Raw genomic sequence first — 24,024 nt, forward strand, 5'->3', positions numbered from 1 at the left:
CCAGACTTGACTGTTTTGGCATTTGCTTTTCTTCCAGCAGAGTTTGGGAAAGCAATAAGAAGAGAAATACAAATGAATCATTTTGACTTCTACTTAATTGCCTCTTACAAACATATGTAAATATTACTTTTAAAAATACACTTAATGGAGAAATCAGTTGATATTTTTTCCAGTTATAAATGAAAGTTGATTTTACGTAGAAAATTAATGTGAAGCAAACCAGTTGATGACAGTTAGGATGGATGTATATGTATTACTACCTAAAAAGAAGTGTAAGAGTTGGGATAGAAAAGAAATTTTCATCAACCTTTCATTGTGTTCATACTTTTTGCTTGGGTTTGATTTTTTTCATCTAATCTAGATGACAAATGCCTTGGGTAGTATATAAATTGCATTATATTTGTGGATACAAAGCTTTCTGAAAGATGTTAATTAATCCCTTTTAGTGCCTCCAGAAAAACCTAAAAATTTGAGTTGCATTGTGAATGAGGGAAAGAAAATGAGGTGTGAGTGGAATCGTGGAAGGGAAACACACTTGGAGACAAACTTCACTTTAAAATCTGAATGGTATGTTATTTTAAATTTGTTTCATGTTAGATTTATTAAGTTAGTCATTTTTGCTGGAATTTTTATTTTACCAAGTAATAATATTAAATGCTATTTTAAAACATTTAAATTTTTATTTTGTAACATTTCAAATAAATCTAAAAGAAGAGGCCAGGCGCGGTGGCTCACATCTGTAATCCCCAAGGCATGGTGGCTCACGCCTGTAATACCAGCACTTTGGGAGGCTGAGGCGGGCAGATCACTTGAGGTCAGGAGTTCAAGACCAGCCTGGCCAACAGGGCAAAACCCCATCTCTACCAGAAATACAAAAATTAGCCAGGTATGGTGGTAGGTTCCTGTATTCCCAGTGACTCAGAGGTTGAGGCAGGAGAATCACTTGAATCCAGGAGGTGGAGGTTGCACTGAGCCAAGATCACGCCACTACAGTCCAGCCTGGGTAACAGAATGAGACTTCATCTCTAAATATACAAACAGATAAATAAAGTAGAAAGAATAGCATAATAAATACCCATACGTACCCATCATTCAGCTTCAACACTGGTCAGCTCATGACCAGTCTTATTTCAAAGGTACTCTTTGCCCATATTGTCTTGAAGAGAGAATCGCAGACATATCATATCATTTCATCCAAAAATACTTCAGTACACATCTCTAAAAGATAAGGACATTTTAAAAAAAGTGTAACAACATACCATTGTTACACTCAAATATAAAATATTACATTTTCAGTTAGTGTTGATTTCCCCCATTGTTTCATTTCATAAATATGTGTATATGTGAATTTATGTCATGTGTCTCTTAAACTATAGGTTCTATTCTTTTTCCTTACAATTCAGTTGTTAAACTGTTATACATTGTATATTGTTTAACATATTCCCTTGTCTTTTTTTTTTTTTTTTTTTGAAATGGAGTCTTGCTGTGTCACCCAGGCTGGAGTATAGTGGCGTGATCTCCGCTCAGTGCAACCTCAGCTTCCCAGATTCAAACAATTCTCCTGCCTCAGCCTCCTGAGTAGCGTGTGCCACCATGCCCAGCTAACTTTTTTTTTTGTATTTTTAATGGAGACGGGTTTCACCATGTTGTTCAGGCTGGTCTCGAACTTCTGACCTTGTGATCTGACTGCCTCCGCCTCCCAAAGTGTTGGGATTACAGACGTGGCCACCACACCTGACCCCCTTGTCTTTTTCTTTCCAAAAAATTGCTGTTAGATCTACAAATTTCATCAGATTTGGGTTTGATTTTTTTTCCCCCCCAAAAAAATATTTTGTAGGAGTGATATGTACTTCTATCAGGAACGACCAGATAATGTTTCACTGTTTTTCTTTTTTCTGATATTAAGATTGAGCAGTGGTTTTGGGTGTTGTCAGCCTTATTCCTTTATTTTACTAAGTTTCCCATTTGTTTTTTCCAAACAGATAAACTGAAAGAATTTTACAGTGAACACTCTTGCATACCCATCACCTAGATTCTACAATTAACATTTTACTGTATTTGCTTTATCACCTATTTATCTGTGCATCCTTCTCTCCATCTCTCAATCGATCTCTTTTTTATGTATTTCATAGTGAGTTGCAGTCATTAATATACCTCACCCTTAATCACTTCAGTATTTCATAGTGAGTTAGTCATTAATATACCTCATTCTTAATCACTTCGGTATTTACATGAACTAGAGTTCAGTATAGTTTTCAGATAAAGTTTACATGTAGTGAAAACACAGATCTTAGTGTGTCATTCAGTGAGTTTTGACAAGTACAGACACCTGTGTAACTCAAATCAGTATCAAGACATAGAACATTACTAACACACCCAGAAAGTTCCCTCCTGCTCCTTCCCAGCCAGTCTCAGCAACTGCCCCACCCCATGAGCAACTACCTGTCTGATATTCTTTACCATAGATTATTTTTTCCTGCTACAGAATGTTTCATATAAATGGGATCATATAGTATATACTCTTTTGTGAAAAGTTTTATAACTCAACAGAATGTTTCCAAAATTTAACCATATTGTTTTCCCACTAGTATTTACCTTACAGCTTTGAGCAGTCATCCTGATTATAATTTGTATGTAAATTACAAAACTGTGGTATTCTGTGTTTTGTTTGTTTTAGCTGAAATACTTAAAGAGAAACTTGCCTTTATCAGCTGTGGTTTACCCTGAAGTACAGTTCAGATAAGAGAAGCAAGATAGGTTTAATATTTTTCGTTAATTACCAGTTTTATAATTAGTTGATTACCTAGTATCCTCCAAAGGTACCAAAGGTAGATAATGCGGGCTTTTCTTTCTCATTATGAATTTATATTTAAACATATTTGTTGTGTTTTAATTCATTATGGATTGTCGCATCTTTGATCAGTGGCACGTTATTCAAATTGGCTTGTTCATCCTTTTTTTTTTTTTTTCTGAGACAGAGTTTTGCTGTTTTGACCAGACTCTAGTGAAGTGGCGTGATCTTGGCTCACTGCCTCCCAAGTGGCTGGGTTTATAGGCACCCACCACCACTTAACACAACTTCCTTAGCATTTAATAGCTCTCTGATACAACATGCTTTTTTACAGGCTCATCTTATGTATTTCCTCACCCAGACCTGGAATCAACCTTTTCCCAAAACTCTCTGGTTTCATTTAGTGTGAAATAATATTTATAGACTACAATCTGGGTGCTACAGGAATTCATCGCTACTGGTTTGTCATAGTTTTTAGATTTTTTTCAGTCAAAAGAGTTAGGACATGTTTTGTGATATGAGATATAATACAGCTTTTAAAAATACGAATTCATACTGATATTTTCAGTTTAAAATTAGGACTATAGGTTTTTACATAATTACATTCACCCGACATCTACATCTTCTTTCTTATGAACTGAAAAACATAGTTCACAACAACGCTAACATAATTATTAATTTGCTTTAACCTATGGTTAATACAGCAGCTGCAGAATAATAACACCAGTATTAGCACCAACAAAATGATTACTAAGAATGATTTTAAGACTGTTTTTCTCTATGAAGGATGTGTAGTAGTCAAATTACTGTGTTTTAATGTTACTTGAATAGTTCCTTTCTATGTGGTTATACTACATCCTCAGTACACAAGTTCTTACGTTTCATTTTGCTTTTGATTTTTAGGAATTTTTCTTAATAATTATATAAAACAATCCAAAAAGTCAAATATATTAATAGTATTAAGACATGTTCAGAAAAGTCTATATTCTGTTCCTGAATCCTCTGCCTTATTTCCTTCTTCTCCTTAGAGGCTGACTGTTTTTCTTTTGGTTCAATTTGGGGTTTGGTTTATCCTTCTATTTTTAAAAAGAGTGTTATACATAAATATTTTTAATTGAGGCATAATTTATATAATTAAAAATAAATATAGTAATATTGCTTGGAACTTTCCATAGTGATAGAAATCAGAAAGTAGTTGCCTAAGTTTGACTAGAAAGAGGCCAAGAGACTTTAGCTCTCAGACTAAAGGCGCAGGGGTGATAGAAATTCTTACCCCTAACCTCCTGTCACCTAGCATATTGTGCTTAAAGAAATTTCTGGTACAGTAAGGGTTCTGTTTTAGGAAAAAGAAAAAACAGCACTAGGATCACAAGGAAATAATTTTTGGAGAGGAATCAGTGGGGATGGAGCCTAAAATTTTAAAGCACAATATTTTTAGACTACAAATTTGAAAATTTTATGTCTTAAGATATAGATCAAAGTCAATTTTAAAGAAAGGTTAATTTTTAAGAAATTTTGTTAGTGATCAACAATTTATTGCAAAGTTTGCCACAACAATCTAAGTCTCTCATCAAATTCTTTGCAAGTAGTTTTTTTCACTCTGATTTTTTCAGATGTGTTTTTAATGACTGATTCTTCAATTTTTTTGTATTTAGGGCAACACACAAGTTTGCTGATTGCAAAGCAAAACGTGACACCCCCACCTCATGCACTGTTGATTATTCTACTGTGTATTTTGTCAACATTGAAGTCTGGGTAGAAGCAGAGAATGCCCTTGGGAAGGTTACATCAGATCATATCAATTTTGATCCTGTATATAAAGGTAGTTATAAACCTGAATTTGAGAGTTTATTTGACACTGTAGTAGTTTATAAATTAAAGTAGTTTTTATATTTAGATTTTTTTAGATTTTAATGTAGATTTTTAGATTTTAATGTAGTTTTTAGATTTTAAATTTTAGATTTTAATTAATGTAGATTTTAGATTTTAATTAATGTAGAAACAAGCATTTATTTATCTTAGTGATTTTTATGAAGTAATTTTATCAATAATATCAAATAGAATTGGGAAAAAGAAAAATATCCGTAATCCAACCACACTTAACAGCTGTTTTCACTTTGAATATTTTCTGTTCTCAAACATCTTACACCATTGTAATTACAGTATGTATGTTCCATTTTTATTCTCTTTTTTAAAAATTTGATATCATAGGTATTTGTCTTTTGACATATGAACCTGAAGAGATTAACAAATGTAGTAAACTAACAAGGAAAACTAAAGATTCCTTGGAAGTCTTTTTTGTTTCCATTATAAGGCATATAGCATAGCATAATTTTCAGAGAATTTAGTTCATTTGGTAAGGATAAACGAATATTGTAAAATAAAGGAAGGACAATATAAAGAGTATATTTGAGTTTCTATATGAAATTATAAAACATAGTAAACCTTAGGATTTATTTTATTTTTCAGTGAAGCCCAATCCGCCACATAATTTATCAGTGATCAACTCAGAGGAACTGTCTAGTATCTTAAAATTGACATGGACCAACCCAAGTATTAAGAGTGTTATAAGACTAAAATATAACATTCAATATAGGACCAAAGATGCCTCAACTTGGAGCCAGGTAAATTGAAAGTTACTGTTTGTTCAAATAGTCCTTCTTTCAGCCCTCTAATCTTAAAAAGGTTCAGTCATTTTCTAAATGTCTTTAAGTTTCTGGTTATGTGAAATATTTTGCTTGACACCTCTTCTGGGTCTTTATTTCAAACAAGGGGAATCAGGAAGATATCCAGATAGAAAATACAGCTTTGCTAAATACAGTAGCCTTTAAGTAAAACATGAAAATGATATAGGGTGATAGGAAATGGCTTTTCTTTTTTTTCTTCTAGAGACAAGGTGTCCATTTGCCCAGGCCGCTGGCTCACGGCAATTTCAAACTTGAGCTTAAGTGATCCTCCTGCCTTAGTCTCACTACAGGTGTGCACCACCACACCTGGCTTTTTAAAATTATTATTATATTTTTGTGGAGATGGAGTCTCACCATGTTGCCCAGGATGGTCTCAAACTGCTAGCCTTAAGCGATTATCCTACCTTGGCCTCCCAAAGTGCTGGGGTTACAGATGTGAGCTACCACTACCAGCCTAGAAATGGCATTTTTGATATGAGATACAAACAATACAAGTAATAAGAAGCAAGTTAAGTGGAGGAGCAAAAATAAAGAGATTATAAGGATAAGGTAGCTAGTGTAGGGATTGGTGTGCTGTAGTTCACCAAAATCAGCCTGTGACTTGTTTTTGTAAATAAAGTTTTATTGGAACACAGCCACACTCATTTCTTTACATATTGTCTCTATTTTTATTCTACAGTGGAATTGTTGAGTAGTTATAAAGAGACTGTCTGGCCCGCAAGCCTAAAATATTAGTAAATATTTTATCTACCTTTTTATAGAAAGTTTGTTAACCACTGAGGTAGAGGAAGGGATTGGTAGGGAACTTGTAGGACTGAAAAGGATAGATGATGCTGCTGGCAAAAGAAATACTTGGAGCTTTTAAAAAGGCTATCACCATAGCATTCAGCTATCCATACTCTTCTCTGTTTTGATTCCATTTATCACAAACAGTATGTCTTTGCTTTTGTTGCTCTGGTCACAGTGAACTTGTAAGGGAATTGGGCTGATGACTTTACTACTTGTCTCCTTACCCCACTTATCTAAAGGGCTGAGAATACAATCAGAAAAAGCAATAAAACAAAATTGGATTAATGCTTCATGTTGTACAGAGAATATACATACCTGAAGTTCTTCAAAATGTGATATTAAGTACAGAATCTTAATTCAGTGCTACAAAAAAGACTGACATTTATTTTGTATCCAATATTAAATTATTAGAGTGATATGACCAGTTATTTATCTATATTTAATCACCTCTTTTTATCTGAAAGCCAAGTTTAAAAGCCAGGAAAACTTTTGTTTTTCTTGTTTGGGCTGGATATCTTCCTTTTGCCCATCCACATCTATACTGTACCCTTCTCTTTGTTGTGTCATGCTGACCTGTATAGATTTCATCTGTGGATTCCCATTCTTTGTAGCTTCCTTGTGACTGGTTCATGGAAGGAAGGGACTAGGCAAGAGAGAAGACAGATAGAAGAACAGTGAAATTGGCATGTTGATTTTCCCCGCTTCTTCCTGGGAGCTGGCCGTCTTTTTTTTCTTTTTTTTTTGAGTTGGAATTTCACTCTTGTCACCCAGGCTAGAGTGCAATGGCATGATCTTGGTTCACTGTAACCTCCATGTCCAGCTAATTTTTGTATTTTTAGTAGAGATGGGGTTTCACCATGTTGGCCAGGTTAGTCTCAAACTCCTGACCTCAGGTGATCCACCCACCTCAGTCTCCCAAAGTGCTGGGATTACAGGTGTGAGCCACCGCACCCGGCTGGCTGTCTTTCAACTTAAGGTCACTGCCTGTCAAGTCAGCCCTCTCTAGCTGACCTTCTTTCAGGTTCTGGTACTTCTCCTCATCCCTTTGGGCCTAGAGGTGGAAATAGCTCTAAGCACCAGAGTACTAACTGCACTCTCTAAGGATCCATATACTCTGCACGTAGTCCCTTTATGAAGCCCTCCTTGAATTATTCTAAGTGGAGTGTGCCATCTGTTTCCTGCAGAAATCCTAAGCTATAGGCCCTGTGGAAGAAATAAAGGGAAAAAAGGAAAGATAATAGATGTTTCCATACTCCTCAAACTTAATAACTTTACTGATTTGGACTGCTTTTTAACTTACACTTATTTCTCTCCAGAGGTTGAGTTTAATGTATTAGTCTTGTTTCAGTAAAATAGTTTCGGGAGGCTGAGGCAGTAGAATCACTTGAACCCGGGAGGCAGAGGTTGCAGTGAGCTGAGATCACGCCATTGCACTCCAGCCTGGGCCACAGAGGGAGACTCTGTCTCAAAAATAAATAAATAAAAATAGTTTCTAGGCTGGGCGCAGTGACTCACGTCTATAATCCCAGCACTTTGGGAGGCCGAGGCAGGTGGATTGCTTGAGGTCAGGAATTCCAGACCAGCCTGGCCAACATGGTGAAATCTCGTTGATACTAAAAAATACAAAAAATAGCTGGGAGTGGTGGTGGGTACCTGCAATCCCAGCTACTCAGAGGCAGAGGCAGGAGAATCGCGTGAACCTGGGAGGCAGAGGTTGTGGTGAACCAATATCACAGCACTGCACTCCAACCTGGGCAACAGAGCAAGGCTGTGCTGCAGAAAAAAAAGTTTCTAAATTTTAACACAACTTAGAAGACCTTACTAATTGAGATTTTCTGTTGGTTGATTTGCTTTTTTTCAGATTCCCCCTGAAGATACAGCATCCACCCGATCTTCATTCACTGTCCAAGACCTTAAACCTTTTACAGAATATGTGTTTAGGATTTGCTGTATGAAGGAAGATGGTAAGGGATACTGGAGTGACTGGAGTGAAGAAGCAAATGGGATCACCTATGAAGATAGTAAGTAAATAAGTATATGAAGAAGTAAAGCTATTGGAATTCCATCTGTGAATTGGTTCTGGTTTTAATAATATAGCCTCATTGCTTCTTGGTTTGTGATCATTTTATTCAAACTGCAGTATTTTATGTTTTCATTTTTAAGGACATTAAGATGTAAAATTTAATATGGATCATTGATAGTATAAGTCTATTTGATACCTAATTAAATTATCATGGAGGCCAGGTGGGGTGGCTCACGCCTATAATCCCTGTACTTTGGGAGGCTGAGGTGGGCAGATCATAAGGTCAGGAGTTTGAGACCAGCCTGGCCAATATGGTGAAACCCCTTCTCTATTAAAAATACAAAAATTAGCCATGCGTGGTGGCGGGCGCCTGTAGTCCCAGGTACTCGGGAGGCTGAGGCAGGAGAATCGCTTGAACCTGGGAGGCGGAGGTTGCAGTGAGCCAAGATCACACCACTGCACTTCAACCTGGGTGACAGAACGAGACTCCGTCTCAAAAAAAAAAAAAAGTCATCATGGAATGGTGACTTAGATAATCAGAAAACCGTTGACTTAACTGTTGATAAGTCTAGAACATTTTACTCAAGGAGACTTCTCCAGAGATACTCCTAACTAGAGAATCATCCTGAATCATTAAAATCACACAGTCTAGCAAACTATACCTTAGATCCTCACTATTAAAAAGATATTTGTATTATACCTTTTATTCATTTTTTTTCTAATAGCATTTGATAAGCCCCTGGGAAGCGGTTGATCCTGGAATTTTGGTTGGTTAGTTTTTATTTTCCCTTTTTCTCCTATAGATAATGTATATGGTATAGAATTTAAAAGGCACAAAAAGAGTGTACAGTCTAAAGTAAGATCTTCACTGCAAAGCAGCTGATGTTACTAAGTTCAAGAAATAATCCTGTGGCATAGATTTTTCATTTTGAGACCTTCCTATTACAGACTCATCTCTTAGTTATCAGTGGCACTAGCTGTGGCTGAAAAAAGTCCCCTACCACCTATATCCCTTTACTTCCAGCTCTTCTAGAGGTTTAGGTCATGTGACTTGAGAATGTCAAAGGCAGAAAAGTACCCTCCTCCCCTAAGAATTTTCTCTAACTCATAAATGCTGAGAAAGAAAGCAATTTTGCTATTGCTGCTTTGGGAGTCCTCAGCCAGATTGCTTTGTCTTAACCAGGAATCCTTAAAATGAGATACATGGGGAGGAGTTAATGAAATACTTACAATATTGTGGTTAGTGCCTGTGTGCATTTTTAATGGACAAATGTACATAATCTTTGTCAAATCAATGAGTGAATGAAGTCTCTGGGTTCTCTTTATATTAGGAAATATTTCCAGCTCAATTTTTTTTTTTTTTTTTTTTTGGAATTTCATGTTCTTTATTCTGTGTGGGTGCTGCACTGTAGTCATATGAATTTATGTATTTGAACTTCTGTACCAGCAGCCTTTTTCCCAACCTTCCTGGTCTGCCTGTCCTATCCTTTCTGTTTTGTTGTCTGTAATTGCCTCTTCATGATTAACATATCAGTACCTAGATTTTTTTGTTGTTTTTTGGAAATAGTGCCTTACTCTGTTGCCCAGGCTGGAGTGCAGTGGCATGAATACGGCTCACTGCAGCCTCAACCTCCAAGGCTCAAGCGATCCTCCTGTCTTAGCCCCCAACGTTGCTGGGACTACAGGCACGCGCCACCATGCCCAGCAAATTTTTGCATTTTTTTGTGGAGACAAGGTTTTTCCTTGGTGCCCAGGCTGGTCTTTAACTACTGAGCTGAAGTGAACCACATGCCTCGGCCTCCCAAAGTGCTGGGATTGCAAGCACGAGCCACTATACCCAGCCTCACTGCTTAGATTTTATTCAACTCCTTTCTTATTCTACTGACTACCATATCTTGCTATTATATTTATAAAAATTTTGAGAAACCAGTTAATGCCATTGATTTTTTAAAGACAAACTTTTTACAATAAAAAGCTTAACAATGGTAAGTAAAAATGAAATGTCAGTTGATATTACTTATTGCTAAAAATTATATACTACTCTACATTTAATGGCTACTATAAAAGTTTTAAAAAATAAATACTGCAGGTATTTTTAAAACCAAATTTAATTACTGGTATTTAACAATTTATGTTTTGGCTGGATATGGTGGCCACACCCCAGCTACTTGGGATGCTGAGGTGGGAGGATCACCTGAGCCTAGGAGCTGAAGGTTATAGTGCACTACAGTCATCCACTACACTCCAGCCTGGGCAACAGAGCCAGACACTGTCTCTGGAAAAAAACACTGTTTTATGGAGTGCTTTTTCAGATGGTTAGTGATTATCATAACAATACTATGCATTTGTTTTTATTACATCCCATCACTCTCAATCATCCTTACATAAAGTAATAAACTTATTTTAGTACATTTATCTTAATTTGTTTTATTATTCCTATGAATATTTAGGGGTAAGCAATGTGTTTAAGTAAATTTTCCAGTTTGATTTTCAGCGATAAGTAGTATCAACTTATATTTGTTTCATTTTTATTTTTCACTGTTAAAAACTTTGTTTCAAAAAGTTCATGTTTTCTTTAAAAATCATACAAACTAATTTTTCAAAATTTTTATAATCAGAAGACCTGGTATTTAATAGAATAAGAGAGGAGTTGAATAAAATCTAAGCAGTGATGTGTTGATCATCAAGAGGCAATTACAGATGACAAAACAGAAGTGAGGACAGGCAGACCCAGGAAGGCTGGGAAAAGGCTGCTGGTACAGGAGATTCAAGTAGATAAATACACAAGAATACAGTGCAGTACGCAAACAGAATAAAGAGCATGAAGTTATAAGAAAGAATGATGCGTATTTAGTTGTTGTTCAGGATACATTTTTACCTTTACAATTTTGAGGTTAGAAAAGAGTTCCAGTATAATTGGAATCATCAGGCTATCACCCTGACTAAAGGAAGAGCCCGGTGTGTTATGCTGGGGTGGGAAAATGCTGGTATAAAGAGGTAGAGACACCATGCAGTTGAAGGGCAAGAGTACTAAGAACAAAGTAAAAATAATTTGCAGAATCTTATTTTACTGTTAAAACCTTTTTATTTTAAGAAGTTTATGTCTTTTCTTTAGGACCATCTAAAGCACCAAGTTTCTGGTATAAAATAGATCCATCCCATGCTCAAGGCTATAGAACTGTACAACTCATGTGGAAGGTAAAAAACCACATTTATAGTCCTTTATCTCTTGTAAATCTTTTTTTTTTTTTCTTTTTGAGACGGAGTCTCACTCTGTTGCCAGGCGGGAGTTTAGTGGCGTGATCTTGGCTCACTTCAACCTCCGCCTCCTGGGTTCAAGTGATTCTCCTGCCTCAGCCTCCCAAGTAGCTGGGACTACAGGTGCGCGCCACCACACCCAGCTAATTTTTGTGTTTTTAGCAGAGATGGGGTTTCACCATGGTGGCCAGGATGGTCTTGATTTCTTGACCTCGTGTTCTGCCTGTGTGGGCCTCCCAAAGTGCTGGGATTACAGGTGGTGAGCCACCACACCCAGCCCTTATAAATGTATTTTGTATGGTATTATGAGTGGAGGTCTTTTAAATAAATTTTTATTCATCTTAATAGCAAAGCATTTGATTACTATTTTTACTAAATAGAAAGGTAATGCTTTATATATATTATGTAGAAGTCAGGTTCATGAACTACAAATAATACCTTACAGGTATTTAATTACAGTTCTGTGAAAGTGTAAGTTCTATAAGAAGAGGGATGTTGTTTTGTACTTTGGAATTTTCCGGAGTACCTCAGAAAATAATAAAAGTTTGTGATAATTAAAATGTATGCTGATAAGTGCATGAGTAGATCATACTAAAAAAGAAGGTAGAAAAATACTCAAGCATAAAATAAATAATTTAGGCCTACATAGCCACAGTGCAGAATTGCATACAGAACCAAAAGCTAACAGAATGATGCTACTTACCCTCTTTTAGTTGAGGTCATGCTTTTACTCTTCATTTAGTATGTACTAGTTTTATTTCAGAACCGAATTTAAAATGAGATTGTGAATCCTTTGCAGTTAAATATTTAGAGATTTGACATGATGGCACGATTTGTGAATATGAAGAAAAACTGATTTTTATTCAAGATTTATGAAATTGTTTTTAAAAATAAACTATTTTATTACAGACATTGCCTCCTTTTGAAGCCAATGGAAAAATCTTGGATTATGAAGTGACTCTCACAAGATGGAAATCACATTTACAAAATTATACAGTTAATGACACAAAACTGACAGTAAATCTCACAAATGATCGCTATGTAGCAACCCTAACAGCAAGAAATCTTGTTGGCAAATCAGATGCAGCTGTTTTAACTATCCCTGCCTGTGACTTTCAAGGTTTGTATCTATGAGATGGAGCCTGACTCTTGGATGGAAAAGTGGTGGTTAGGTATGGACAGGGCTCCCATAAAAAACATGAGTTATCTAAGACTGTCTCCTCAGTATCAGGGATAATCACTGTTTTATTTTTTAATTTTTAAAATTTTATAAATAATGATTATTTTCTTTATTTTAGAGACTGGGTTTTGTCGGGTTGCTCAGGCTGGTGTCAAACTCCTGAGCTCAAGCAATCTCCCCTGGCCTCCCAAAGTGCTGGGATTACAGGCATAAGCCACCACACCCAGCCAATGATTACATTTTTAGGAATCAGTCAGCAGACAAATTTCATCAGGATGGAAGAAACATTTCCATCACTACATGCTCACTTAAACTTCACAGTAAGCTACTTCATTCATTTAAGCATATTCTGGTTACTTACCTGGTTTTTAAAATATTATTTCAAGATTTTGAGAACTTTGTATACATACGACTGAAATATGTTTATCTGTAGTTTTATTTGTAGCTTTCAAAGAAGAAAAATTGCAATTACAAACTTACAAAACATTTGAAGAATTTAGGGAAAGCAAATTTTTTTTTCTTTTTGAGACAGTCTTGCCCTTTTGCCTAGGCTGGAGTGCAATGGCACAATCTCGGCCTCTGCCTCCTGGCTTCAAGTGATTCTTGTGCACCAGCCTCCCAAGTAGCTGGAATTAAAGGCATGCACCACAATGCCTGGCTAATTTTGTATTTTTAGTAGAGACGGGGTTTCACCATGTTGGCCAGGCTGGTTTCGAACTCCTGACATCAAGTGATCTGCCCGCTTCAGCCTCCCAAAGTATTGGAATTACATGAATGAACCACAATGCCCAGCGGGGAAGCAAAATTTAAGTTTAAAAATTAATTGACTACTTTACCTGTAAGTTATAATAAAGTGCTTTTATTCAAGGAAATATATGTTAAATGCTACAAAAATTGATAAATCACATGTTTTGGAAATGACTGTAAAATATGGAAATTTCAAATTTGTGAATACTTATTATTTAAATATTCAAACTTTGTTTTAAAGCTACTCACCCTGTAATGGATCTTAAAGCATTCCCCAAAGATAACATGCTTTGGGTAGAATGGACTACTCCAAGGGAATCTGTAAAGAAATATATACTTGAGTGGTGTGTGTTATCAGATAAAGCGCCCTGTATCGCAGACTGGCAACAGGAAGATGGTACTGTGCATCGCACCCATTTAAGAGGTATACCTGACTAGAAACATTTAAGTTGATATCTTTTTTCTAACTCTTTAGGCAGCTTTTTATTTTGCTTACAGTGTTGTGGTCCATTGAAAAGGCTTCCAGTTTATCATAGCCTCACTACTTACTAGATGTGTGACTTTCTGCAAGTCATACTTAACCTCTCTGAATTACAGTCTCTTTATGAACAGAGTGGGGTTAATACTTTCTTCTTTTTGTACCCCAATATGATTTTATCGTCAAGGGGAAACTCCTAAAACTACAGAGTATAGAGAAATATAATAGTCCGAACTTTGCTGTTGATAGTTGTATGTTCTCTGTACCGAACACCCTCATTCTTCAGATGAGAAAATAGTTTCCTAGAGCATCTGGATGACTTGTTTAATGTCTTAGAGCCGTCAGATAGGGGAAGCAGAACTAGAACTCAGATTTCCTTGTCTTTCAATTGGAAGTAGTAACAAAGGACAGAAGTAATGAGTCATAGCGCTCCAGTCTGTGTGTTACGGTGCTGCTTAAGTGGTTATAAAGTGATACAACTTTGAAGAGAAAAAAATTCAGTTTATGTTCTTTTGTTGATAAAGAAGGATAATTAATAATTAGAATTCAGCTGTGAATAATATGGCTAGTTAGAGAAAAGCCCTAAGCAGAGAGATTCCTGCCATAAAGTTTTTGAACTTTAGTCATAACACAGTATTAGTATACAGTTTTAATAAGCTTGGTTTTCTAGTTTACTGACTTTATCAAATTAAAAATGTGGTAGAGCTTAGGGAGGAAACAGGCTGGAAATAACTATAGAAACTTTTTTTAAAAAAAATAAATACAGGGTCTCACTCTGTTGCCTAGACTGGAGTATGGTGGCATGATCATGGCTCACTGCAGCCTTCAACTCCCAGGCTGAAGTGATCCTTCTGCCTCATCCTCTGGAGTATCTGGGACTACAGGCACATGCTACACTCAGCTAATTATTTTATTTTTTTGTAGAGAGGGAATCTCACTGTGTTGCAAAGACTGATCTCCAACACCTGGCCTCAAGCATTTCTCTCACATGAACCTCCCAAAGTGCTGGTATTACAGGCATGAGCCACTGCTCAGAGCCAATAGAAACTTTTTAAAGAAGCGGCCAGTGTGGAGGCTCACACCTGTAATCCCAGCACTTTGGGAGGCTGAGGCGGGCAGATCACCTGAGGTCAGGAGTTTGAGACCAGCCTGACCAGCGTGGATAAACCCTATCTCTACTAAAACAAGATCAGCTGGGCATGGTGGCACATGCCTGTAATCCCAGCTATTTGGGAGGCTGACGCAGGAGAATCCCTTGAACCCGGGAGGCGGAGGTTGCAGTGAGCCAGGATCGCGCCACTGCACTCCAGCCTGAACAACAAGAATGAAACTCCATCTCAAAAAAAATAGAAGCTAGCATAGGTTGTGGAGACATTAAGTTTGGGTAGGTAGTCGTATATTGCTCAGTAACCCTAAAAGCATCACGTTAGAGTAGAATATAGAAATTGTTCATTTTTTGGTAATACTGAGTCATCAAGAAAAGGTAAAATCACTGTTTAAGAAGATAAAGGAGCAAGTAACTTCATGCGTAATAGTTAAGGAATATACATTCTTGTTGAAGGTATAAATTTCAGTAAAACATTTTCTAATATGTACAGATAATATACTGTATAAAAAAAAATTTTAGTGGTGCATGCTAAAAAAGATAAAAATAAAGGAAGTTTGTTTTTGTTTTTGTTTTTTTTGAGGCAGAGTCACTCTGCCGCCCAGCCTGGAGTGCAGTGGCACGATCTTGGCTCACTGCAACCTCCGTCTCCTGGGTTCAAGTGATTCTCCTGCCACAGCCTCCCAAGCAGCTGGGACCACCACCGTGTCCAGCTAATTTTTGTATTTTCAATAAAGGTGGGGTTTCACTATGTTGGCCACGCTGGTCTCAAACTCCTGACCTGAAGTGATCCACTCACCTCAGCCTCCTAAAGTGCTGGGGTTACAGACGTGAGCCACGGTGCCCGGCCGAGGAAGTTTTTTAAGATACCCTTTTTTCCAACTCACCTGATAAACTAGGGCCATTAGTGCTTTCCCCTAGGTCTTACTAGTTTAGTCATCTTGCTCCTTAGGCTGTTCTCTCTTGTAGGTAAGCCATACAAAAATTGTCAGACTCTGTAAGATCCAGAGTAATCTGAGATCGTTGTTTTATAAATTACAGATATAAATACCATCATTATTCTTAACAATATATTTTTTTATCCACTGCATTGGCAATACTTTTACAGAGATTAAGCTTGAATCCGGTACACAAAAGGCAATGCGTACTTAGACAACTGCAGTTTTAAAAGAAAATTAAGTGGTCATGAAATTACAATGTAAAATAAATTGTGGTTTTAACTTGACTTTTTCATTATGGAAAAACATGCTTAATCTGCTGTTCTTGCTTTAGGGAACTTAGCAGAGAGCAAATGCTATTTGATAACAGTTACTCCAGTATATGCTGACGGACCAGGAAGCCCTGAATCCATAAAGGCATACCTTAAACAAGCTCGTAAGTCCAAACTCACTTCTTTGAAAAAAAAAGTTTAGGGCTTTGTATTAACAAACACATTTTATCACTTTTGAATAAAGATGTATCTCATATGTTCAAATAATTTTATGACAAGGAAATTTTACTAGATTCTAAATGATTTTCAGTTAGCAAATGTGTTTACTTTCTTACAGCACCTTCCAAAGGACCTACTGTTCGGACAAAGAAAGTAGGGAAAAACGAAGCTGTCTTAGAGTGGGACCAACTTCCTGTTGATGTTCAGAATGGATTTATCAGAAATTATACTATATTTTATAGAACCATCATTGGAAATGAAACTGGTAATAAAACTGTATCAGTTATTAAGAATCAGTTATTTTTTCCTTAAGCTTTTAAGTACTAATTTAAGTCTGTTCTTCTTATGTTATACATTTTATTATAGTATGTTGGCCTCAGGAGACACCTGAGAATTTGCCTTATGGTGGTTTTCATGGATTTATTTAAAAAGTACTGCATTGTGCTTTAGAACATAAAATTATGTCAGAACATTATAAACGTTGTTTTCTGACAAAAATACTTCGCTTCTTTAATACTTTCACAATACCGAATATAGGCCAGTTAAGCAAAAGCATTGAATGGTTGAATGAAGCACAGTTCTTTATTTCTTCCAGCTGTGAATGTGGATTCTTCCCACACAGAATATACATTGTCCTCTTTGACTAGTGACACATTGTACATGGTACGAATGGCAGCATACACAGATGAAGGTGGGAAGGATGGTCCAGAATTCACTTTTACTACCCCAAAGTTTGGTAAGAAATAATGAAGTTTGGTTTTTTTCTTTCTCAAACTTAGATTAGAAATGAACTTAGTTTATGTGCTAAAATTGTGTTAAAAAGTACATCTTTGGAGTCATCATGATTTTTATATTATATGGCTTTGGTTGGTTGTTTCTTTATAGAAAGTGTTATTTCTCACCTTTTTGGTATTTTATTAACAACTTCTGACTGTATTCAGCTATACTGAAAATCCCAAAAGAATTCGTATATCTTTCCAAGTGGGTTCATTTTTTTCACTGGTTTGGGTGTGTTCTTTCCTTCTCTATCCTCATTTCTTTCTTTTATAGACAGATTACTTGAAGGACTAGTCCACTTTATTCTTTACTTCCATACCTCCCTCTCAGTCTTCAGCATACTGAAATTAGGGGTCCAGCCCTACCCCTGCACTGAAACCTCTCTGGTGTCACTCAGAAGACCTCTTGATCGTCTTATCTACTGCATGCTTTTTAGTTTTCATCTTTTTTCTACTTTTTTTTTTTGGAGGCAGCGTCTTATTCTGTCGCCCAAGCTACAGTGGAGTGCAGTGGCATGAACATGGCACACTGCAGCCTTGACCTCCTGGGCTCAAGTGATCCTCCTACCTCAGTTTCTCAAGTAGCTGGGACCAGCGCCACCACATCCAGCTAGTTTTTTTTTTGTAGAGATGGCTGGTCTCGAACTCCTGGGCTCAAGTGATCCTTCTGCCTTGGCCTCCTAAAGTGCTGGGATTACAGACATAAGCCACTGCCTCCAGCCTTTCTATTCTTTCAACATTTGACTCTGTTGGCCTTCCATCCTTGAAACTCCCTCCTCCCTTGGGTTTTCTAACCATACTTTTTCTACTAGTACAGTCTCCTGAGTCTCCTTTTTCTCTGTTGTTTTCTTCTCATTCTCCTTTTTTGCTCTTCTTTTTTTTTGAGACCAAAAAAAAGCCTGTCACCCAGGCTGGAGTGCAGTGGTGCGATCTTGGCTCACTGCAACCTCCGCCTCCCAGGTTCAAGTGATTCTTCTGCCTCAGCCTCCCAAGTAGCTGGGACTACAGGTACGTGCCACCACGCCTGGCTAATTTTTTGTATTATTTTAGTAGAGATGGGGTTTCACCGTGTTAGCCAGGATGGTCTCAATCTCCTGACCTTGTGTTGTGCCTGCCTCGGCCTCCCAAAGTGCTGGGATTACAGGCGTGAGCTACTGTGGCTGGCATCTACTTTTAACTTTTAAATGGTTTGTTTTCCTCAGAGCTCTGTTCTTGACCCTATTTTCTGTTTTTGTTTTTCGAGACAGAGTTTTGCTCTTGTCACCTAGGCTGTAGTACAGTGGCGCAATCCCAGCTCACTTCAACCTCCACCTCCCAGGTTCAAGTGATTCTCCTGCCTCAGCCTCCCAAGTAGCTGGGGTTAGTAACCATCACGCCTGGCTAATTTTTTGTATTTTTGTAGAGATGGGTTTTCACCATGTTGGCTAAGATGGTCTCGACCCCCTGACTTCACGTGATCCACCCGCCTCGGCCTCCCAAAGTGCTGGGATTACAGGCGTGGGCCACCGCACTTGACCCTGTTTTCTTACTTGCCTATTCAAACTCTGTCCATGGCTTTAGCCATCCTCTCTTTCCTTCCCAAATACATTTCCCCTCCCTCGTTCTATGCCACAACTATCCAACTCCTAGCCAAAGCCAGAAATTTAGATGTGATTACAATAAATGTATTTTTCTCTCACATAAGCTGAGTGTCAAGTCCTATTGATTGTGCGTACCCTTTCATCATCATTTACTTCAACTGCAAGCTCCTTGTGCTAACTTTTCTTTTCTTAGTGCGTTGCCCTCAGTGAGGTCTTCACCTCATCATCTGGCTGTTCTGTATCTTCCCTAAAGCAAACTTAACCAACATTCTTTCTTGTTCCCACTACATTTTGAATCATTATAGAAAATTACCTTATTTTACCATAATTGTAACCCCCACCCCCAAGTGCCAACCTACTGAATGATAAGTAGTAAGTTCCATGTGCTTTGTTGGTTGAATACTTGCTGAATGAGAGAATAAATGAATGAGTGACTACATAAAATAAATGATAAAAAAAGATCCTGAGCTCTGCTGTTAGGGCCAGTAATGAATATAGTTTCTGGGATAAGGTTGGTCCCATATGGTGGCGTGTTAATAGATATGTTATTTAAAATAAAACTTTATACCATAATCTTGAGAAAAATTAAAAAATAAAAATGTATATTTTACGTATTTCTGTGGAGACCAGCCATCTCTACAGAGCTCTGTATATATGTATGTGTATACACACACACACATAAAAACCCATATATATATTTTTTGTTTGTTTTTGAGACAGAGTCTTGCTCTGTCTCCCAGGCTGGAGTGCAGTGGTGCAGTCACAGCTCACTGTAACCTCAAATTCCTGGGCTCAAGCGATCCTCCTGCCTCAGCCTCCCAAGTAGCTAAGACTGCTGGTAGGCACCACCACACCTGGCTAGTTTAAAACAATTTTTTGGTAGAGATAAAATCTCATTATCTTGCCCAGGCTAGCTTTGAACTCCTGACCTCAGTCCTCCTGCCTTAGCCTCCCAGAGTGCCAGATTACAGGCATGAACCACCATGCTTGGCCTAACATTTTTTTATTATGTTCATTATAGAGAATTTAGACTGTACAGTAAAATGTAGAAAGAAAAATTAGTCCTAGTCCCTTACCCCAAAATAACATATTTGTATATCCTTTTAGTCTCTTCTCTGTATATATTTTTTCCAAAAATTAAATTATACTTAGTATTACTTTATAACCTACTTTTTTCAGTTCTCTATGTATAGTCTCATGGATCCATTATGGCTTCTTCACATGGCATGAGTCTTGCCAATGAGGACCTTATAGCTTAGTTGAAGAAATTTTGCATAAGTAAATCAGAAAAAGGAGAACCTGTGAACTATGTAGACAGTAAATAGAGTAGGAATGTAAATATACCAGTAATGGATAATTTTACCTTCAAAGAAGGTTTTATGGAGAAGAAAATACTTGAGCCTTGAGTTAATATGTGGACAAATAGGAAGAAGGTGGCATCTTAGCAGCATGAGCAAAGGCACAGGCTTGAAAACATAAAAGCAGATATTTAATAAATAAAAGTTTCTGCCTAAATTAGATTTGGCATTTTATATATATATATATATACACAAACATACATACACATATCAATATATATACACACATATATCAGTATATATACACACATAAATATATATACGTCCACCCATATATATAATCTTTAGCATTTAAAGAGTTAATATTTGCCAACCCATAGTTTATTCTCAAGCATTTATCTGATTTCTTGATTTCTACTGAGCTTCATAGGATAGTAGTTACTTACAAAGGGATATGTGTGGTGGAAGGATAAAATTAAGTGAGTAGTATATGGCTGCAATATTACTTTCATACATTTTTCCTGTAAAAGACTAATTAAAATTCAAAATTCACCAGAAACAACCATCAGGAAAGTCATTTAAAAAATCTCCAATATTAATTATCCCAATTAGTGATTAATTTGATGAATAAGTACTCTTTTAAATGCAGATGAGGATTTGTGTGGTATTTAGGGATCTTAGGCTTGTTTACTTTTTAGTTTATTCCTACTTGTGCCACTCCTCATGCCCGTTGAGCAGCTCCTAAAATTCTTAGCCCTGTATCAGATATGTTGTCTTTTTGAAAAATGGTAAATAACTCTTAAAAATTCTGAGAGTGCATTTTTATTTTTTTAGAAGGTTAAATGTGTAGTTCAATTATGTTTTTATAGCTTTTCCATTTTACCCGGTATTTATATTTGTTCTGACATAATTTCTCTGTTATACAATATTAGAACTGAGAGATAAACTTTTACTAAGATTCTACCGAATGCAGATCATAAATGTTACAAATGGTTATGTTTGAAAGCTCTAACCTACCCAGTAGATTACCCAATACACTGATCATTTTTATCCCCCAACCAACATTTTATGCTATGCGGCCAGGTTACTGAAAGACATAAATGGTTGGGATGTGATTTACCAAAGAGAGAAGAGGGTAAAAAACATCAAGTCTGAAGAGACCTTGAAAAATAATTAGGATTGTATTTTATCTTTTCAACAGCAAGTCTGGTTGGGAAGTTGTATTATATCTCCTTAGTGCATGTGTCAACAATTATTTCCCATCACACCTTTTTTTTTTTTTTTTTTTTTTTTTTTTTTAAGCTCAAGGAGAAATTGAAGCCATAGTCGTGCCTGTTTGCTTAGCGTTCCTATTGACAACTCTTCTGGGAGTGCTGTTCTGCTTTAATAAGCGAGACCTGTAAGTACCCTTATTCATATTTTTGCATTTTCTCCCAGCTCTATTGAGCTGTAATTTACATGCAATAAAATTTATCCATTTTAAGTGTACAGTTTGATGAATTTTTGTAATTACATACGGACGTATAACTACCACCACAATCACAATATAGAACATTTTCATCACTTTTATAAAGCTTCCTTGTTCTCCTTTATAATCTGTCCTCTCCACAACCCAACCCCAGGCAGTCATTGATCTGCTTTTCTGTAACGATAGTTTTGCCTTTTCTAGAATTTTTATTTATTTATCTATTTTGAGACAGAGTTTCACTCTTGTTGCCCAGGATAGAGTACAACGGTGCAATCTCAGCTCACTACAACCTCTGCCTCCCTGATTCAGACTCCAGCGTCAGCCTCCCAAGTAGCTGGATTACAAGCGTCCACCACCACACCCAGCTAATTTTTTTGTATTTTTAGTAAAGATGGGGTATCACCATGTTGGCCAGGCTGGTCTCGAACTCCTGATTTCAAGTGATCCACCCTTATCTGCCTCCCAAAGTGCTGGGATTACAGGCATGAGCCATGGCCAAGAATTTTATATAAATACAAATAAGTAGCATGTAGTCTTTTGTGTATGTCTTTCACGTAATATTTTTGAGATTCATCCATGTTGTTGCATATACTTCTCTCTCTCTTTTTTTTTTTTGAGATGGAGTCTCACTCTGTTGCCCATGCTGGAGTACAATGGCATGATCTTGGCTCACTGCAGCCTCCACCTCCTGAGTTCAAATGATTCTCCTGCCTCAGCCTCTTGAGTAACTGGGATTATAGGCACTTGCCACCATGCCCAGCTAATTTTTGTGTTTACAGTTGAGATGGAGTTTCACCATGTTGGCCAGGCTGGTCTCGAACTCCTGACCTCAAGTGATTCACCCACCTCGGCTTCCCAAAGTGCTGGGATTACAGGCATGAGTCACTGCACCTGGCCTACCTTTTTCCTTTTTATTGCTGACTAGTATTCTGTAGTATGGATACATCAAAACTTTTAGACTCATCTGTTATGGAAGTTTAGGTTGTTTCTAATTTTCAGCTATTATGAATAATGTTGCTATGAATATTCACATACAAAACTGTGAGCGTGTTTTCCTTTATCTTGAACAAATAACTAGGAGTGAGAGTGCTGGGTCATATGGTAAGTATATGTTCAACTTTATAAGAAACTGCCAAACTTTTTCACAGTGGCTACACCATCTTGGATTGCCGCCAACGGTATTCCATATTATTACCAACACTTAGTGCTGTCAGACTTCTTTCATTCTAGTGAGTGTGTAATACTATATCATTTTAATTTTAATTTTTCTGATGACTAGTAATGGATCTTTTCATGTGTTACTTACATATTTTCTTTTGTGATGTGTCTATTGAAATATTTTACCCATTTTCAAATTTGGTTATTTTGTTTACAGTTGAGCTATAAAAGTGCTTTATATGTTCTGATTACAACATTATTAAATACGTTTTACAGACTTTTGTCCAGTCTATGCTTTGCTCTTTTGTCTTTTTTTTTTTTTTTTTTTTTTGAGACAGAGTCTTGCTCTGTTGCCCAGGCTGGAGTGCAGTGGCGTGATCTTGGCTCACTGCAAGCTCCGCCTCCCAAGTTCACGCCATTCTCCTGCCTCAGCCTCCCTGGTAGCTGGGACTGCAGGCGCCTGCCACCACACCTGGCTAATTTTTTGTATTTTTGGTAGAGACGGGGTTTCACCATATTAGCCAGGATGGTCTCGATCTCCTGACCTTGTGATCCGCCCGCCTTGGCCTCCCAAAGTGCTGGGATTACAGGCATGAGCCACCACACCCGGCCGCCTTTTTGTCTTAACTGTGGCTTTAGAAAAGCAGAAGTTTTACACCTGTAATCCCAGCACGTTGGGGGCCGAGGCTGGCGGCTCAAGGTCAGATCAAGGCCATCCTGGCCAACTCAGTGAAACCCCATCTCTGCTAAAAATACAAAAACTTAGCCGGGCATGGTGGCACGCGCCAGTAGTCCCAGCTACTTGGGAGGCTGAGGCAGGAGAATTGCTTAAACCCAGGAGGCGTAGGTTGCAGTGAGCCAAGATCACTGCACTCCAACCTTAGTGACAGAGTGAGACTCCATCTGAAAAAAAAAAAAAAGCATAAATTTTTTATTTTGATGAAGTTCATTTTATCAGTTTTTTTCTGTGGTTCCTGAGTTTTGTGTCCTGTTTGAGAAGTCTCTGCCAAACTCAGTATCAAAATATTTTCTCATGTTTTCTTCCACAAGTGCAATAGTTTCAGCTCTTAGTCTATGATCCATTTCAGGCTATTTTTGTGCATGGTGGGAGGTCAGCGTCAAGGTTCATTTTGTTCCTACAGATGTCTAATTCCATTGTCATTTATTTTGAAAAGACTGTCTTTCCCCATTGAATTGCTTTGATACCTTTGCCAAAAGCAATTGTCCTTATAAGTCTGTATCTATTTCCATACTCTC

The 24,024-nt window shown here is 37.2% G+C and overlaps 1 protein-coding gene across 1 annotated transcript in view; it reads left to right on the top strand.

Annotated features, from left to right (window-relative positions):
- The window catches only part of LOC105499399 (interleukin 6 cytokine family signal transducer), a 54,218-nt gene that overhangs the window by 25,365 nt on the left and 4,829 nt on the right, over positions 1-24,024 (top strand). Inside the window, exons 5-15 of the mRNA XM_011771951.2 lie at positions 447-567; positions 4,447-4,613; positions 5,261-5,415; positions 8,129-8,288; positions 11,406-11,488; positions 12,458-12,668; positions 13,717-13,899; positions 16,331-16,432; positions 16,606-16,752; positions 17,083-17,223; positions 21,444-21,540. Coding sequence (XP_011770253.1) covers positions 447-567; positions 4,447-4,613; positions 5,261-5,415; positions 8,129-8,288; positions 11,406-11,488; positions 12,458-12,668; positions 13,717-13,899; positions 16,331-16,432; positions 16,606-16,752; positions 17,083-17,223; positions 21,444-21,540 — 1,567 coding nt within the window. The remainder of the gene's footprint in view (positions 1-446; positions 568-4,446; positions 4,614-5,260; positions 5,416-8,128; positions 8,289-11,405; positions 11,489-12,457; positions 12,669-13,716; positions 13,900-16,330; positions 16,433-16,605; positions 16,753-17,082; positions 17,224-21,443; positions 21,541-24,024) is intronic.

The sequence above is a fragment of the Macaca nemestrina genome, chromosome 6 (genome assembly GCF_043159975.1).
Source record: "Macaca nemestrina isolate mMacNem1 chromosome 6, mMacNem.hap1, whole genome shotgun sequence".
NCBI lineage: Eukaryota > Metazoa > Chordata > Mammalia > Primates > Cercopithecidae > Macaca > Macaca nemestrina.